Source organism: Strongylocentrotus purpuratus, unplaced genomic scaffold, assembly GCF_000002235.5.
Source record: "Strongylocentrotus purpuratus isolate Spur 01 unplaced genomic scaffold, Spur_5.0 spur5_scaffold_14, whole genome shotgun sequence".
NCBI lineage: Eukaryota > Metazoa > Echinodermata > Echinoidea > Camarodonta > Strongylocentrotidae > Strongylocentrotus > Strongylocentrotus purpuratus.
The window spans coordinates 6,326,576-6,344,691 of NW_022145599.1; the positions used below are offsets into that span (position 1 = coordinate 6,326,576).

Sequence of the window (18,116 nt, forward strand, 5' to 3'; positions counted from 1 at the left end):
GTCTCTCATCCCCCTCCGTCTTGTTTTCCTCTCTTACAACATACTCTCTATCTCGTCCCCCTACATGTATCTCTCTCTATCTTTCCCCTCTCCCTCTATATCTCTCTCGCACACAACACCCCCCCCCCCCCTTGTCTCCTTTTTTCCTCTCTCAATCTCTATCTATCTCTCCCGTCCTCCCATCTCTCTACTGTCATGCAGAAATTAAGTAGTAATATGTAACCTCATGGTATTTTAATAAAGGAAAACATTTTATTACATAACTTCTCAAAACTGTTGCATACAAAATTAATAAGACATTTTGTATCTACCTTATTCCTTGTGCTTTAGAAAAATAAAATACTGTTATAGCATGATAAATGCAACTAAAAATGTTTCTGTGTACACAGTTGACATTGTAGTGTTAGGGTGGTACATACAAAATTTACAAACTGTTGAGAAAGAATTTCTTAAAGGATTCCTTACCCCTTACTGCATTTGATTTAGCAATTTATTCTCCACCATCGCATTTGATGTCAAATTTATAACACTCTTTGGGTGAGAGAACTAAGGCTTGTTCATAAAGTGATGTTCCTCACAATAGCATACCATTGCCATTACCTTTTGAGCTAACACAGACTGAGACTACACAGGATACATTTAATTGGGGCTGATACAGTACCATATACATACATCAAAAGGCCCTATCATGGATTTACTAGCCCTCACAAACTTATCTCAAAAACTTATCTGCAGCAGAAGATGATTTTATGAAAGTATATGCACAATTTCAGATCAACAGACCTTGTGGTTTTCTCTCTATGACTAAAAATTGAAGCCCCTGTTTTGTACACAACAAATGGGGGTAAATAAATCACTGCCAGTTGCAGTCTAAATTTGAAAAGAAAAATGACTGTAATTTTGCTGACAATAAATATTTTGCCACAATACTTTTAGAACAGTTTTGAATTATGATTTTGTCCAACATTTTTTTCCCTTCAAGTTTTGAGATTTTCACCTTGCAAATCCCTGCAATGCCCTTTATCAAAAAAGCTGCTCACATACATGTAGATAAGAAACAAATGCAGTCATACAAATGCATGAAACATAAAACTAGACAATAATAAGAACTACATACAATTTAAAGAATGAAATATCAACACATAAAAAAAGAGACTTTAAGATTTTTAAGAGGGTTCATCTCATGACAGTCTGTCGGCTGAAGAGGTCAAGGGTCACAGAGCTAAGGAATGCTGGGATACTATGACCATGGAGTAGGAACTCCTCTACCATGTGACTTAAAGATGAAGAGAACTCATTGGCTAGTAGATCCATTTCACCAGCTGGGGTCATCTATAAAGTAAAGAGATTCATTCATATCATAAATCATGCTGTAGTATAGGAACACATGTGAATGATACCCATACTTTATTTATCAATGACATCCATATCACTTTAATTCATCTGTATATGGAAAGTACTCCTACTTTTCTGTGTTAAATGGCTAAATATTGCATCTTACTTTTTGTATTTAGTTAATAAAGCAAGCCTTTGAGCTGGAGGGTCCCATCTTTGAAACCATGCTACTTTTAACAAGCTCTTATGTAATGCACTATTAGTTGCTACTTTATACTTGATTTGTAAAATAAACATATACACTTTTTCATTCATGTAAGTACTTTTACCTCAATACTTTTGTACATGTACACATATACACAAGTGTCTCAGCATATATAGTCAGTAGCTTGTTTTTTTCTTTTTTAAAGATTGCACAAACCTGAAAATGTAGTATATCATTAGGTGACTCTGCATACATGGATAGCAGCTTGTATTGGTTGGTTGTAGGATTATTAATCTGGTATCCCGTCAACCGATAGCACGCTTGACGGAACTCCTGGATCTTCTGCGCAAATACCTCCTTTAGTCGCTGATTGCGTAACTCTGACAACCCAAGCTCTTTCCTTACATCTGTATTGAAAAAACAAATGCAGATGTTTATTTCTATTACTGTTTTAATCCTTTTTCCAAAGGCATATTTACATGGACATCTAGATGCAAGTTGAGAATATTGCCCTCGACATCTTTCATTTACAATGACTGATATGATAATCTCTTGCTATGACTAGATAGCATATATCTTGTATTGCTCTTATTCTGTTCATCTCTGATCCCATGTAATGACTACTTATAAAAAGGAGGTTCTTAATTATCCTGTTTAGCGGCCCAGAAATATTCTGAAAACAGGTGTCAGGCATACAAAAATACCAACTGCCAACCTAAGGGTGACAGAACAAATTCCCCTAATACACCATTATGCATAACTATCATTTTTCTTGTTTGAGGTATGTAATAAAATGGTTTTTCAAATCATGTGATAGCATTAGGAAACAGATAAATTTTAGGCCTAGGATGAGGTATTTGCGATCGAGCGAAGTGAACAAACACAATTTTGTTTGGATTTGAGCCAGTCAGTGGTGGTTTATTACTATCAACTTCTAGCTTAACAAAATCAAATGACTGATTGGTTTTGTTTTGTTTTGACTAAGTATTTCTGGTGGGCCGCATCAAATCATCTAGATCGTACATGGCTTGCTACCTCAGGATCAAGGGTATAGAACACAAACTGACCGATTTGTTTTGTTTTGTTTCTAATAAATATTTCTGGCTGGCAGCATCAAATTTAGATCGTACTTGCTTGCTACCTCAGGATCAAGGGTACAGAACATACCTTGTACTGCTCTAGTCTGTTCCTCTCCGATGCGATTAGCTACGGTTTCACTAGAAGCGCCTTCCCCTGAGGACTCCTCTAGAACCCTCACACGCTGCCTCAAGGTCTCACACTCTGCTCTTAATCTCTCCAGCTCTTCTCCTCGTTGCTTCTTTGCCATCGCTGCTGGGTTCATGCTGAATGTTATAATCTTTGTCTTCGTTGGGTCGTAGTCTCCCTGCATTAAAGAACAATATGGATCGACATTACTTTTTGTTTGTATACATTGATAGAGCATTTGTGAAAAACTGTCACTACTACTAATACTAATGAAAATATTGCATATTCATGTATTCCAAAAAGAAAAGTAATATAGCGCTTTAAAACCTCAGATTTGCAGAGTAACAAAACTAATCATTAATTCATTAAGTACGTACATCATATTATATTACTGGGGAAAGAAGTACATTTTAAGGGGTCTTTTGAAAGTGACAAGACCAGCTATGTAGGATGCAGTCCTTTTTTAGTGAGAATCATATCAGGACAATCAAATGAATCACTGCTACTCAGATGTTTCCCCAATCAAGATAGAAACTATTTCCAATTACGTTTTCTTAATATACACAAGACTATGTCATTGTTGTAACTTCCGGAGCCTATGACCTACAAGCATTGCTTTCTCTTTAGGCTCCATCATATTTCTTCCCTTATTCAACTTAGTCTTATGTATCATTCTTTTTTTTGTTTGTATAAACGCATCCTAAAATGAGTTCAAAATGTAACATGCTATATGTAATGATGTACTATACAACATGTGAGAAATATGAAAATAAACTGAGACTGAAACTGAAACTGAATATCCATTTCAACTTTTTCCTGATTTATTTGAATAGATTTGTCCCCAAAATAAGAGAAAATCTTTGGGGAAAATCCTATAACATCCTGTAACTGAGGAGCTTGATCATTTTATCAAGTATACTGTCTGATATCTTTAGACTAGATTACCTTCAGTGCACTCCTTTCAAGATGAAGCTCCAGGCTTTCATTCCTCTCTGCTAGTTTCTTACACTCCTCCTCAAGCTCCTCCACTCTCTTCTTCAGTTCTTCATCTGATTCAGACGTTCCTCCTGGCACTATCTTGGAAAGAGATTCCTTGGTCATGGTAAGCTCATCCTTCAAGTGAACCAACTCAAGCTCTAGCTGTAAATTAAAAACAAAAACAAGCATCAACAACCTCATCTTTAATTTGAATTGACCAGGGGTGATAGTGAGCACTAAAAATCCTCAAATCCTTTTTTTTTTCCCCTCAACGATGCCCCCCTTGAGTAAAAAAAAAAGAAAGAAGAGGATTCAGGGGAAAAACTGGCATCTAACACAACATTCCCCTCCCATTTGAGTAAGAAAAATTGGGCAATAATAGGGAAAAATAGGGAAGAATAGATAAAAATAAGGGAAAAATAAGGGAAAAATCGGGGGGGGGGGGGGGGGGGAATCGGGTAAAAAAAAAAAGACGGAAAAAAAAATGTTTTTATCAGACCTGATCGACTCAGACTGTAATTGTGAATAGACAATAGACATATCATCTCACACTCGTTTTTGAAAAAAAAATTCAAGACGACCGACTACACGCCTCTTACCCCTCTAATACTTCATTCACATTGCCAAACAGACTTTGATCCAATTAAAAAACTGACCTATTTTTTACCATTGGGGGAAATGACCAGTAGTACCCAAACATATGCCCATCATGCCTTTTCAACGACAGCACCTATGTTATTGAATGGGCATCCTGACCAGCTTTGGGAGGTTACAGGCATGGAGAGATTCAGGAGAGCCTGGAACACTTATTTACTTTGAAGGAAATGAATGAGGCTGTTCTGCTTGTGGTTTTCTTTGGGTTTGCTGGGACTCGTTCCACAGGGTAGATCCATTTTTCACAATATGGGCTCATTTCGCATGTAGTTTATTTATCAATTACATTATGTTATTACTTCTGGTTGAATTGCTCTTATATCCAAGTACTTTATGTTGTGATTCCATAAATGTTGATGCATTATTATTTTTTTTTTAAATGTGAAGCGCATATAGAATTCAACAAATTATTATGCGCTATATAAGCACTTTCCATTATTATTAATGTAATTATTTGTGGTCTGTTGTTGGTCGGGTGTACATCTTTTTCCCATGACTGGGGTATCGTTGATTAGCTACTGATATTTTATGAAACAGAAAATATTCATACCTGTTTGACTTGCAGTCTGTAGTGCCCAGCCTCTTCTTTACTCTTCGCTAGAGCCGCATCAAGCTGCTCAATCTGACGATGACACATCTGAACGTTCTCTTCAGCTTGCTTTAGTCTTGTATTAGCTTGTAACTCAAAGCCTGAGTGGGTGACCTCTGCATCGTAGGAGTTCAAGATCTGCCTCATCCCATCACGCTCCTGAAAATCACATGACAAATAAGAAATCACATGACAAATAAGAAATCACATGACAAATAAGAAATCACATGACAAATAAGAAATCACATGACAAATAAGAAATCACATGACCAATAAGAAATCACATGACAAATAAGAAATTACATGACAAATAAGAAATCACATGACAAATAAGAAATCACATGACAAATAAGAATTATGAAAAACAACACTCTAAACTTCATTTTGCAAACCCTGTTCAAGCTATCATCAACACCATTATGAACAAGAAACATGAAATGCTCAAACATTTTTGTTCATTGCAAGGTTTCATTTTGCAAACCCTGTTCAAGCTATCATCAACACCATTATGAACAAGAAACATGAAATGCTCAAACATTTTTGTTCATTGCAAGGTTTCTACTTCATCCGGGCCTTCATCAGAACTTACCCATTTTAAGAGTGGTAATTTTAACTGCTCAATTTTTAATATGTCACCTAAACAAGGTTTACCCTTCTTTGAAATTAAAAAAGAAAATAGATTATAAAGAATGAATTCGGGGGGCCCTGTTTCATAAAACTTTTCATCTATGACAAGTGTCCCATTTCTATAACTAATTCGTTCACAGACAATCACATTCAACAACTTTGGTAGCTTATAACAGTATTGTAACTTGTTCTTGATAACATGACAAAGGCCGATTCCCCAAACACCTTTTCTTTTTAATCATGGAGAACATTAACAAACCCCAAGATCAAGAGTGTGACGGAGTCAAGTCTTACTGACCTTGGTTAACATGAGCAGTCTCCTCTGAAGTCTTTTCACTAGATCATTTTGTTGTTTATTCTGCTCTTTTTCCTTTACGAGCAGCTGCTTCATGGACTTGAGATCTCCCTTTGTTGCTTTGTATGCCTCCTCATGGGAGTGAGCACTGGTCAGGAAAAATCAATAATTCATATTCATATCTCATCTCAGAAGTTGAGGAAAATAAAAACTAAGACAATAGATGTGAATACCGGTACTACTAGTGGATGAAGATAATTAATGATTTACAGGAAATGCATTTAAAATCTGCTTTCAAGTAATATAATCTGATCTCATTTAAACATATGATGAAGTGCTTGTTATAAATATCTATGTATGATGTTAGCCGTGATCTTGTATCTGAATAAAGATTTATTATAACAAAAAATATTCATATCTCATGGAGATAAGGCTAATCAATGATCTTCTGGAATTATGATCAAGGAATATGATGTGCATTGTCATACATACTTGTACATGATATCACATGCAAATAAAAGGCTGTTAAATTGCACACATCTGCATGTATATGTATGACAAATTGTGGAGTGTCATGAGATAGCGTCTCAGCAAAAAGAAAAGGGATTGCTCTCAAACAAATTTACATAATAATATAATATAAAATACACATTCTGGGCTTTTTAGGAACAAGAGTTAATGTTAATCAATAGCCGGAGTCAAAACTTGGAATATATTGTTGATGTTTCAAGGGCCAATGTACAGTACATGTATGTATCAACCATACTCAAATGTTTGCAATTGTTGAAACTTATTATATGCTAAATAGAAAATGGAAAAGGTTTAGATCATATGTTACATAAAATGAAATTGCGTAATGCAAATACATTGTTTTGTCCTGTGTATGATTTAAAATCAGATTATAACAAAGATTTTGTAAATTACTACATTTTAAATATTTCATCACAGGATGATTAGATGGTTTATTACGTAAGCAAGAGAATATTGTAATGTACTTACCTTGCCATGTACTGGCCTTGCTGTTCTAATAAGCTCACTTGCCCCCTCTGTAGATCACATATCTTTTGGACCATCTCAGATGGTGACCTTGTGAAAAATAATAGTGAACAAATGAAAGCAGGTTTAATACATCTTAGTCTTTGCCTTAAAGCTTATCTGCCATAGTTTACAGGAAGGATTAGAGCGCCCAGCAAGGTCACTGGACAGGTGGTTATCTCATCAACTCAGCTCTCAGTTATCATAAGAAAAAGAGGATCATGGGGGACCAATGGTAACCGATTAGACATTGTTTGTTATATAGAGGGCGCAAGTAGCTACAAGTAGTGCAGTGGGCCTTTAAGAAAAGACATCTACGACAGACTGTTGCTCGACTAGCATCCTAAATAAAGAGGTTAAGAAGAGTCACGTTTGTTTATGACAACTTTATTCTATTTAATTCATTAGAGGATTCCAATAATTCTATTCCTTTTGTATATATATATATATATATATATATATATATAAAAAAAACCTATAGATTCCAAAATCTCCAATATCATGGAATTGTCTAGAATAAGTAAAAAAAAATAATGAGCTAGTCTTACTTAGGTCTTGAAGGTTGATCCCCACTGATGGATTCCCAGCGATGAAGCCTTGCTCTCAGATCTTCATTCTCTACCTGAAGCTCAGCCAGCTGAGTCGACCGTTCTTCTGCTCTCAAAAGTTTGGCTTCTAGTCCACTCATCTTCTCCTTCAGTAGACTGTTATTCTCACAGGTTTCTCTGTCAAAACAAGCCAAACATTGTCAAAATAAGCCAAACATTGATAAAATAAGCCAAACATTGCCAAAATAAGCAAATACACTGACGTAAAAAGCCAAACATTGTGATTGCATCACAGCTCTCTGTGTCGAAAGCTAACATAATACTTTTAAGCAAGCCAAAACGCCATTATTCTAGCAGGTTTCTTTGTCAAACCAAACCAAACATTGTCAAAATAAGCTAATAGAACGTGACAAGCCGACACACTGTGATTTTTCACAGCTCTCTGTGTCAAAAGCTAACAAAACATTGTTTAAAATAAGCCAAAACGCCATTATTCAAGCAGGTTTCTGTGTCAAAACAAGCCAAACATTGTCAAAATAAGCGAATACACTGACATAACAAGCCAACACACTGACTTTTCCCAGCTCTCTGTGTCATAAGAAGAAAAGAATGTTTTGAAAAACAAGCCAATACACCATTATTCTAACAGGTTTCTCTGTAAAAACGAGCCAAAAGACAGTGAAAAACAAGCCAACATATTCATAATTCACAGATCTCTCTCTCTCTTGCTCTATCAAAGCAAGCCAACACACTGTCAAAAGATGCAAACACTCACACTGTCAATTATCAAAGAAAAAAGTTGAAGAGAACAAACATAATTACATTTTGAGAGCTGCTTTTTTAAAACACCACTCTTACAAATAATATGATTAATGGCAAAACAAAAAGAAATGAGATGAATTACCTGTAATAAGCATTTTCCTGTCTCAGTTTTGTATTTTCTAGTTCCAGTTTACCGACTTTCTGTACATCACTCTGGACCGCCCTGGCAACTACAGCACTGTCTTTCTGAGCTTCAATCTGTTGCTCGAGAACCTAGAAAACAAACACAGAATGTTTTCAAATTTATATCACAGATTGCATATCATGAAAAAAGATCAAGTGAAATCATAGTTATGATTTGTCTTGTTAAGTAATGTCAGACATTTCATTAGGAATTCAATGAGCTTTCCTCCCAGCAGCTGCCCCCCCCCCCCCCCACCAATGAAAGTGTATCCTTTAACAATCTATTGAATAATAAAACATGCATCATTGTAGACAGCCATCTCACATCTGCTGCACAATAATCAAGCTGACTTCACATAAAATAGTTTTCAATCATATAGTTTGTTCTGGCACTGAACACATTTGATTTTCTCGACTATGCTATATGACTACTACACGTATACAATTAGTTCATCACACTTAAAAGTACAAGGCCAGTAGAAGATTGTTGTCTTGCTGTTACAAGACAAAAATAATAACCCACAATCATTTTTGGTCTATCTTTGTCCAAATTATTTGGAGACAAATGCCAGATTTGTTGAATCTTTTGCAAGCAGTACTATAATCATACATCTTACTTAATACAAACAAATAAAAAAACACCCCAAAATAAACAAACAAACACAATTTATAAAAATATACTAATTGCTCCAAATTGATTGTATGTCTCCACATCAATTAGAAAGATACAGAGGCATTGCTTTATCTCTTATGTACAGAGTAACAGGATAGATGAATCATCACAACACACACCTTCTCAGGGATGCCAATTTTCGGGCAATAGCCTGAATTCAGGCCCTGGCGATTTATTTTCAGACCATAGTTTAGGCTTTTTTGTGTACAAAATAGCTCATTCTAGGTGATTTTCAAGCCCTCTGATCAATTCTAACTGGCATCACTGCTTTGTACATACCTGTATTTTGTGTTGAGCATTAACCAGCTGTGCCTTGTATTCCTCTATTGCTCTTCTTTGACTGCTTGCACCTATACCTCTCCTGAAACAACAATAACAAATCATCTGATATTGCATTGTGATTATCATTCCGCACTCATGTTGTGTATCTCATTTAAGAATGCACAAGGAGGTATACTATATTCTTTCATGTTTACTTCATTTGAGATTGGGCCTTTAATCATACACTGTAATAATAATAATAATAATTATAATAACTTTGTTTACCCAGGGAAGCCTCATCAGCATCAATGCTGTTCTTCCGAGGGCCCTGCGATTATTATTACCCCAGCAATAGCCAGGTACCCATTTACACCTGGGTGGAGAGTGGCAAATGTGGATTAATGCCTTACCAAAGCACGTTAGTGCCAGGCTGAGATTTGAGCCCTCACACTATGATTGAGAGTCTAGCAGTGAATGAACCACTTGACCACGACACCTCCACAAGATTGGACTCACATCATCATACCACATCTATCTTCTGGTACATCTGATGAAATTAACCTAAATAATATAAGGGTGGGCTTACTTCATTTGGTATCTCATTTGTGTTGTGGCCTCCTCCAAATCAGTCTGTAACAGCTTCATCTCAGCATCTTTCCTAGAAAGAAGGAAGAAGACGGAATCACCAAGTAAAATGGGTGTCTTTAGCATATCCAAACAAGACTAATTTTAGATGGTGCTTATAAGTATCGGCTTGCATGGTCTTGTAGATATACAGTAGGCTTACGGTTGCGTCATGTGAGAGAGGGGGGAGGATTGGGGAGTCCTGAAAAGGACTGTTGGTAATCTCTCTTTCTTGAGTGTGTGTGATTTTGTTTAATAACAGTCATGTAAAATAACTTGAACTTTATCCTTTTCAGGGATGTAATGCAATGTATATAGACTACAGTACTAATCTCTCTGGATTTCTTGCACTCAAAACTCTCAAACATTCTAAGTACACAAAAACAATTATCTAAGTACAACTAAATATATATATATAGTGCTTAGGCACATCGTTGGATCGGTGTATTGAGCGCTATATAAAAAAACAGATTATTATTATTACATTTACTCACCTAGTGAGATCATTGGAGAGCTTGGAGATGGTATCACGACTGCTGAACTGATGCTGTAAACAAGCAACATAACAAAAGCAAAGAGTTGGCAAGGTGGGCTTTTCACAAAACTTGTCATCAGAGACAAATGACAGTTTCTGTTATAAGCTACTCAAATCCTTGCTTCTGATTGGTTATCAGCAGATTTGTAACTGATTTTTGTGATTTGTCATTGAAAAAAGGCTTTGTGAAACGGGCCCCAGAAGGTTAGGTAATAATAATAATAAAAGCTCACATTTATAATGCGTCTAATACTTTGTTTCTAGGCGCAGTACATATTATTACCCCGGTCATCGGATTCAGGCTTACCCTCACACAATGTATGCACATTCTCCACTCCCTGGGGAGCATTCCTGCTAGTCACCATTTTACAAGCGCCACTTGCTCACCCCACCACATTAACTTTCATATAATTACATAATATAATAAAGGTACATATAATACTTAGTCTTTTATTATCCTCCTGGTTACTGGTTAAACTCAGAATGATCACTATCACTTTCCCAACATTAACATCAGGATGGGACCTGATTACCAATCTAGGTATCTTCAGAACGGTCCAAAGAACACTATCACTTTGATATCAAAACATTTCAAATTAACCACATGAGTTGCATGAAATGAAATTAACTGTTAATTTCATCTCATGCACTCAAAGCAATATGTTTTAAAAACTTACCTCTTGTAATGCTGTGTCCACCTTAAGCTTCTTCTCTCTCAAGTCTTGAATCTGATCATTGAATTGATTCCTCATCCCAGCCTTGCTGCTCTTCTCCTCCTCCAAGTCACGCTTGAGTTGATTCTCATGCTTCAAGATGAACTCTAATTGACACTGTAACTCTGAGACCGCATCGGTCTTCATCTGTACAATCCAGCACAAGTAAAAAAATAAAAATTAAAAAAAATTAAAAAAAATCAACAGAGAGAAAATAAAATTAACAAGTGACATACACAGAGAGGAAGGAAAAGGTAACAGAGATGCAGAAATAGAGAGTAGGAAAAAGAAAATGAATGAAGCTAATAGTGAACTTCAGCTTTGATTGCATTTAAAACAAGAAGCATGACTGATGCCATCATAGTGTAGAGCTACCTTTTGTTCATTTGATACATGTGCTGTCAATGTGATCATTGTGATGATATGATATCTTTCTGCTACCACAACATGAATACCAGTTGTGTCTAACTACACTCCAATAAATTGACATTCAACTCTTTGTTTGCTGGGAAATTAATCCATATACTGCAAATTTGTTTAGTACAATCATATTCCATTGACGTTGCACATGTGATCAATGGTGGCTAGGGCTGTTTAATAGCTACAGACTCCAACATTCAAACAAAGTTAGAAAACTGTTCAAACATACATGTACATGAAGTCTTGTCATTTATCCACCAGTTAATGAGAGGAGTGTTTCGGAACATTAAGAGACCCTGGTTAACAAACCTGTAATTTCTTTTTGATTTTCTGCACATCTTCATCAGCCTCGAGTCTTGCTTTCCTATTATTAGCCTTCATCATTTCCATCTCCATCTCCACCTTGGCAATGCGACCGTGAGCTGTCAACAGGTCACCTTCTCGCTCTCTCGAGTGCTGCTCTCTCTTTCGCTTTTCTGCATTTTCAGATTTATTTTAAGAATGACTTTGGTGAAAGAGTTTCTTTTTAACGCTGACATTGTCACTATTTATCTTAATTTCTTAATTTATTTATCTATCATTATCCTTTTCAATTATTACTCCATAGAAACATAGGAACTGGTTGTTTAAAACTGTCTCTAACATTAAAATGACCATAAGAAATAATAGAAGAAGGCAGCCATGCCATAATTAAAGGTTCTACCATCAGTAAGTTGTAAACTAAATAACTGCCAGCAAAAGTAACAATACCTACCTACAATAGTATTACTACTGAATACAATTATTGCTAAATTACCAAGTTCACTCACCAATATCCTTAGCAATAAAGCGATCAAAGTCACCCATCATCCTAACTACCATAGTGTTATCTTCTGGGCTCTCCATTTTCTCTTCTTGTGCTTTCCTGCAAAGAATATATATATATATATATATATATTACATATCGCATGCCTGTGTAAGACCACAGAATATGTTAAGTAGAGTTTGTTTACTGAATAGTGAATACTATTCTACTATTTGGGGAGGAAGGTCTGCGGATCACAGTTATTTGGTTAACTTTTTCCATACCCGGGCAGCTCGACCGGATGCACCTGCTATTGCAATATTTATATATGCTTTCTACTGATTTTTTAATCTCAATTCATTTTTGTTATATTGTTGTATTATGTGACTTGATTTGCCGAATAAAATAATAATAAATAATACTGATTGCAGTCGTACACTACACCTCGGCTAACGTATACCGAGAGATGGATCCAGAATCCAGATACCATGAAATCATCAGGGGAATATTGGGGAAGTTACTCAGAGTCTCTGACTGTCCGCGACTCTCAGGCAAGACCAATGCACCCCCCCCCCCCCAATCATCAAAGAAACTTCTTAAGAGACGGAGAGTGAGACTGTGAGACTGTGAGACTGAGAGATCGAGAGAGGGCCCGGCCCTACGAGACAGGACAGACTCCACACTCCACAGATGTATTCATTCTTTAGCCAAGGTTGCGTAAAATTAAGAACCTCCAAGAAACAGTCATTCCAAGTAGGTCTGCATCTGCAGATCACTTTCACACGAGACATATCATTTTTAAACATCACCACTCCGCACCAGATTATTTTCACACTGCACAGCGAATGTAACAAGTTTCATTCATCATTTCATAATTTTTAAAAGAAAAGTATGCAAAATAGCATACAATGAAAGATGGTAGATATATATACCCTCAACAGTAAATGCTGCATGATAATTTTTTCAGAAAACCACCCAGTAATGGTAACAATAGTATAAGTAAACGAGAGTCGAGACTGACTTATGAGTTTTGTCTGTTAAAATTTTTACAAATATTTTAATTGTTAAACCCGGCCCAGACTTCATCTAACTAGTATCAGGGTATTGTCTAGATTAACTACACCTACCGGTACTTAAATCTAGCCTTATTTCATGGGAATGGTCTACTCACGGAAATCAGAATTCTCTTTCCAACATGCAAACTCTTTGTTTGGTAGCTGCCTGCCTGGATCTCCGTATCACCACTGTAGCATAGCGCGGGCAGGGCTTGAGTGTACTATCGGGGCAGACACGGCGTAAGCTAACTGTCTAGGTCCGCTAGGAAGCCGTTGGACCGGTAGAGCTAAGCCACAGCGGTTGTTTTTGCAGGCGCTGCATGGATTGCTTCAGTATGTCTGCTTTCTTCACAAGAGGGCGCCCGTTATAATTTCTGCAGGAGAGCTGAAGAGATGCAATGAGGATAATGCACCTGTGCAATTATGATCGAAGGGAGGGGGAGGGGAGGAGGGGGAGGGGAGGGGTAAGAGGAGGGAGGAGGGGGATTTGGGAGGAGGAGGGAGGCGGAGAGGGGGAAGGGGAGAAAGGGGGATGAGGGGGTAGGGAGGAGGAGGGGTAGACTTTGAAAAAGCAGAAACATACAAAACAAAATGTACAGTATATCAAAATATATAGATACACCTATCAAACGCAGACAATAAAAAGATTATCATAATTCGAAATATTACCAAAACTTTGTACACTACCTTTAAATCATGTGAAAGGAATTGCGTGGAATTTAGTCCAGCTGGCTTCCTGTGACAGGTATCAAGACAGCGAGAAAGTATAAAGCGTTTTTGGGGGGTTTCTTTGTTACTATATAGCGCAGCTACTACATAAATGGGGACCCATATTAATATACCGTCTACTGCGAATTATATCAGTACCCCAGCTGTAGGTGAGCCGCCAAAATGAGGCGCTAAAACTTTCAAGGAGTGTCTAATTTGTACCGGGTATCCATTTGTTTGCCTTATTGTTATCATTATTACTATTAATGTGATTATTATTATTATTAGTTATTGTATTATCGTCATCCTCATCATCATTATCATCATCATCATCATCATCATCATCATCATCATCATCATCATCGTATTGTCGTTGAGGTTGTTGTTGTGAGAGTTTCTTCAGGTTAGGATGGCGAGTCTTTGTCAATATTACGACTCCGATTTAAAAGAGTTGGGGCATGGATATCCTATGTTAGAGTTTTGTGGGTTTAGGTGATTGCGCCCCTCCCTGCAATCCGTCGACTTGATTTCACGAGTAGGCATTTTCTCTGTAGAGGTGTCGTGGACGAGTGGATATGTCACCGGACTGTGGATACAAGGTCCGTGGTTCAAGTCCCACCGCGGCACTAATGTCCTTTGGCAAGACATTGATCTATATTTGCCACTCTCCACCCAGGTGTTAAATGGGTATCTGGTAGGATGCGAAAGCTAATGTGCTTAAATTAGCAATTATTGTGCGCTTGTAAAAAATGACGCCTGGCTGGAATGCTCCCCAAGGAGTGGAGATCGTGCATACATTGTGTGCGGGTAAGCCTGAATCCGATGACCGGGGTAATAAGCGCTTCGAGAGGGCCTTCGGTCCTGAAAAGTGCTATATAAGAACTAGCTATTATTCTTATTATTTCATTTTCAGAATGAATGGTGGACTTTGGGATTTATAAAAAACATAACGAAGTTATGACGTTCCTAAAACTATTCATTTTGCTCCACACAAAATATGACAAAGATTGAAAATAGAAAAATAAAATTTTCTCAAAATCATTCATACATGAAAACCAAAATTTGAATTTTCAACTTGCGCTTCTTAGAAAGGATTTATTGATAGAAAAAAGGGCAGGTATCGGGTGTTAAATGCGCTAACTAGTTCCAATGATGACATAATCGACTAATGGTACGCATGCCCCCCCCCCCCTCTTTATCTCTCTCTCTCTCTCTCTCTCTCTCTCTCTCTCTCTTTAAAAGTATGTAAAAGTCATATAACAAACATTATTATACACCCGATACCTTTATTGTATATGTTGTAAAAATATTTCATAATTTAAAAAACGCACACCTTATTTCCCAGTGTACATCAGGACAAAAAGTTTAGTGCTAAAATCTACCTAAAAGTAATTTTATCTTTTATATTTTAGATTAATTTTTGCTGCACTTTCCAACCACTCATGCAAATCAAGACACATTCGCATCAGCTTAATTCTCTTTAATGTGCGCGAGTGTGTGCGCGTACGGGTGTGCGTGCGAGTACGTGTATTATGTGTGAGGGAGAGAGAGGGAGGGAGAGAGAGAGAGAGAATGAGGGAGAGAGGGAGAGTGAAGGAAGTAGGGAGAGATAGGGGAGGGAGGGCGGGGGAAAACGGCACCAGGAACTCTCCTCGGAATGTTATAAACCTCATTGACAAGCAGAATCAGTAAATATTGAAAATAATTATAATTAAATGTCAACATTACGGCGACATCTTCTGCAATAAAATGCATGCATGGATGAAGCAAGTCTTTGAACGAGATTATCAGTCTCTAGTCTAAAATGAATAGTTTGTTTCAAATGCGTTGTTGCATTGTAATAACTTTAACCTTATTATGGTTAAGTACATTTTGTATCTCATATTTATCACATGAAAGAGCATGCAGCCTGACATAAATCTGAAATGATAAATTAGTTTGTGCAGATATTCACTCATTAAAACTTCCTTTACTGTTTCTATGTTTTTGTCATTCTGTTCGGAAAGAGAGAAGAAAACAAAAATCAGTTATCATATTAATTGTCAACACCTAGGTTATATACAATCCTGTACAAGTGCAAGTTTGGACCTATCATGTGACAAGAAATAAAAATAAAAAAAACATCCATGCCTTCTTAATAAAAACCATGTCTAATTTTATTTGGTAATGGGATCTTAACTTTAAATAAGTGTTACAACTTTTTTCTCATTCAAATTCAAATTGAATAAAAAAATTAAACAAAATAAAAATTAATTTGACAACATATTTGACATCTGTTCTGTTAAAACAATACAATAATAGTTAGAGACATAGATATAATTTAAGAACTTGTATTACAAGGAAGAAGGCGCGAATCCCAGTATTAAGCATAGCTTGTATTGGGTATACGCCGCGCCCGAATACACAAAAACTTAGTACATTATAAATAGAAGAAAGGAAGAAAGGGATAGGCAAGGAGGAGAAGAGGACAGAGGGAGAGGATTGCAACATAGTAGCAATGGAGTGTATGGCATGCATATACAACATAATGGCATGATAAAGGTGAAGGCCGCGTATAATGTAGACAAACATTACTGCATTTTTAAAGGATAATAACACTGGATTTATCACCCCTACTTCCGAATGGGTATCGATATAAGAGAAATAAAAGCCATTCTTATTGAAGAGTAACATTTGTATAGTTTTAGAAGATGAAGATATATTTTTGATATGTTTTAACAAGTATTTTTGAGATTCACATGATATATGCATATATATTTCCTTACAAGTACATATATTAATACAATGTTTACATAATTATACACATGCATGCAACAAAGATATATTATAGATATATTATACACACCCATTCACATCCCCTTATAATTATACACACACATGTCACCGTAATTGGGAATAGGGCTAATGTAATTTAAAATCATACATTCTAAAAGCTTCCAAGAGAAGCTTAAAAGTATAGACCGGTTTTGGAAACTCCCCCCCCCCCCCATCTCTAAAAATGAAATGGAAGCTCTTATAACCAATCAAAATGCTTTGACTAATAATACGTGATGATACATAATTATTTTGCAGGGAAACCGCCAACTAATTATTGATATTGGTAAATTATCATATCAATCCAGCCTGGATAGAATTCGCGAATGCACTTCAACATTAAACATTTGGGTATATATTTCTATTTTTTGCGAATTTAGGTTGAAGTATTGCCATCTAAACCTCTGAAGGCAATATTTAAACAATATTGAATGGATATTTTGCACCCAAAACCCTTGAACCACAACGTTACCACTACCAGTCTATATCTTTTACTGAGATACAAATTTCCCCATGGGTTTAGGTGAATCGTTCCAAAGCTTAGGGCCGGTGAAACGGATATTGTTTTGAAAAATACGTTTACGGTGTTTGGGAATATAGGTTTCTTTGTATGATCTGGTACAACTTATCTATGGATATCTGAAACACGTTGAAATAGGCCACAGAACTGAGAAGATAGTTGTGAGTTTAGACATTAATTTTGTTAAATAATGTACATTGTTGAAGTTCATTTATATTTTTAATACAAAGCAACTTGAGAGATTGAAATAAAGGATCGCTACTGGATCGTGCGTGAGAAACTGATGTTATACGTTAAATTCTATTTTGCAGTGCAAAAACCTTTTGAAAGCTTGTTCGATATGTATTTGCCCATAATAATATAACATTAGGATAGGGTTTGGGAGAATCAAATAACAGTATAAAGTACGTAATATCGTTTCGGGTAAAAACCTACTAAGGCGGTAAATAACACCTGTGTTTTTAGCTATTTTGTTTTCAAGTGCATTTATATGATTTTTCCATGTTCATTTACTGTTTATGAAAACACCATGCAGACAATTAGTGTAATCCACTCTGTGAAGAATATTATTATTTAATTTGATTTTTACAGA

General features: G+C 36.3%; 1 protein-coding gene across 1 annotated transcript; it reads right to left on the reverse strand.

Moving 5' to 3' along the window:
* Positions 1 to 230: 230 nt before the first annotated feature.
* LOC591426 (mitotic spindle assembly checkpoint protein MAD1) lies at positions 231 to 13,833 on the reverse strand. Its single transcript, XM_030984068.1, has 16 exons — positions 13,599 to 13,833; positions 12,453 to 12,547; positions 11,953 to 12,119; positions 11,188 to 11,370; positions 10,470 to 10,522; positions 9,938 to 10,009; positions 9,370 to 9,451; positions 8,377 to 8,507; positions 7,473 to 7,649; positions 6,889 to 6,975; positions 5,893 to 6,037; positions 4,929 to 5,126; positions 3,692 to 3,886; positions 2,708 to 2,924; positions 1,757 to 1,947; positions 231 to 1,332 (listed from the first exon to the last, which is right to left on the reverse strand). The coding sequence occupies exons 2-16, from the start codon at positions 12,526 to 12,528 to the stop codon at positions 1,177 to 1,179; spliced, it is 2,130 nt and encodes a 709-aa protein (XP_030839928.1). The 5' UTR covers positions 12,529 to 12,547; positions 13,599 to 13,833; the 3' UTR covers positions 231 to 1,176.
* Between the last annotated feature and the right edge of the window lie 4,283 nt (positions 13,834 to 18,116).

Excerpts from the sequence above, each read along its gene's own strand:
- LOC591426 (XM_030984068.1), bottom strand. The coding sequence starts at position 12,528 with ATGGAGAGCCCAGAAGATAACACTATGGTAGTTAGGATGATGGGTGAC. Across the intron at positions 8,508-9,369 it reads ATGCTCAACACAAAATACAG|GTTCTCGAGCAACAGATTGA; the intron begins GTATGTACAAAG and ends TTTGTTTTCTAG. Across the intron at positions 5,127-5,892 it reads GACTGCTCATGTTAACCAAG|GAGCGTGATGGGATGAGGCA; the intron begins GTCAGTAAGACT and ends TGTGATTTTCAG.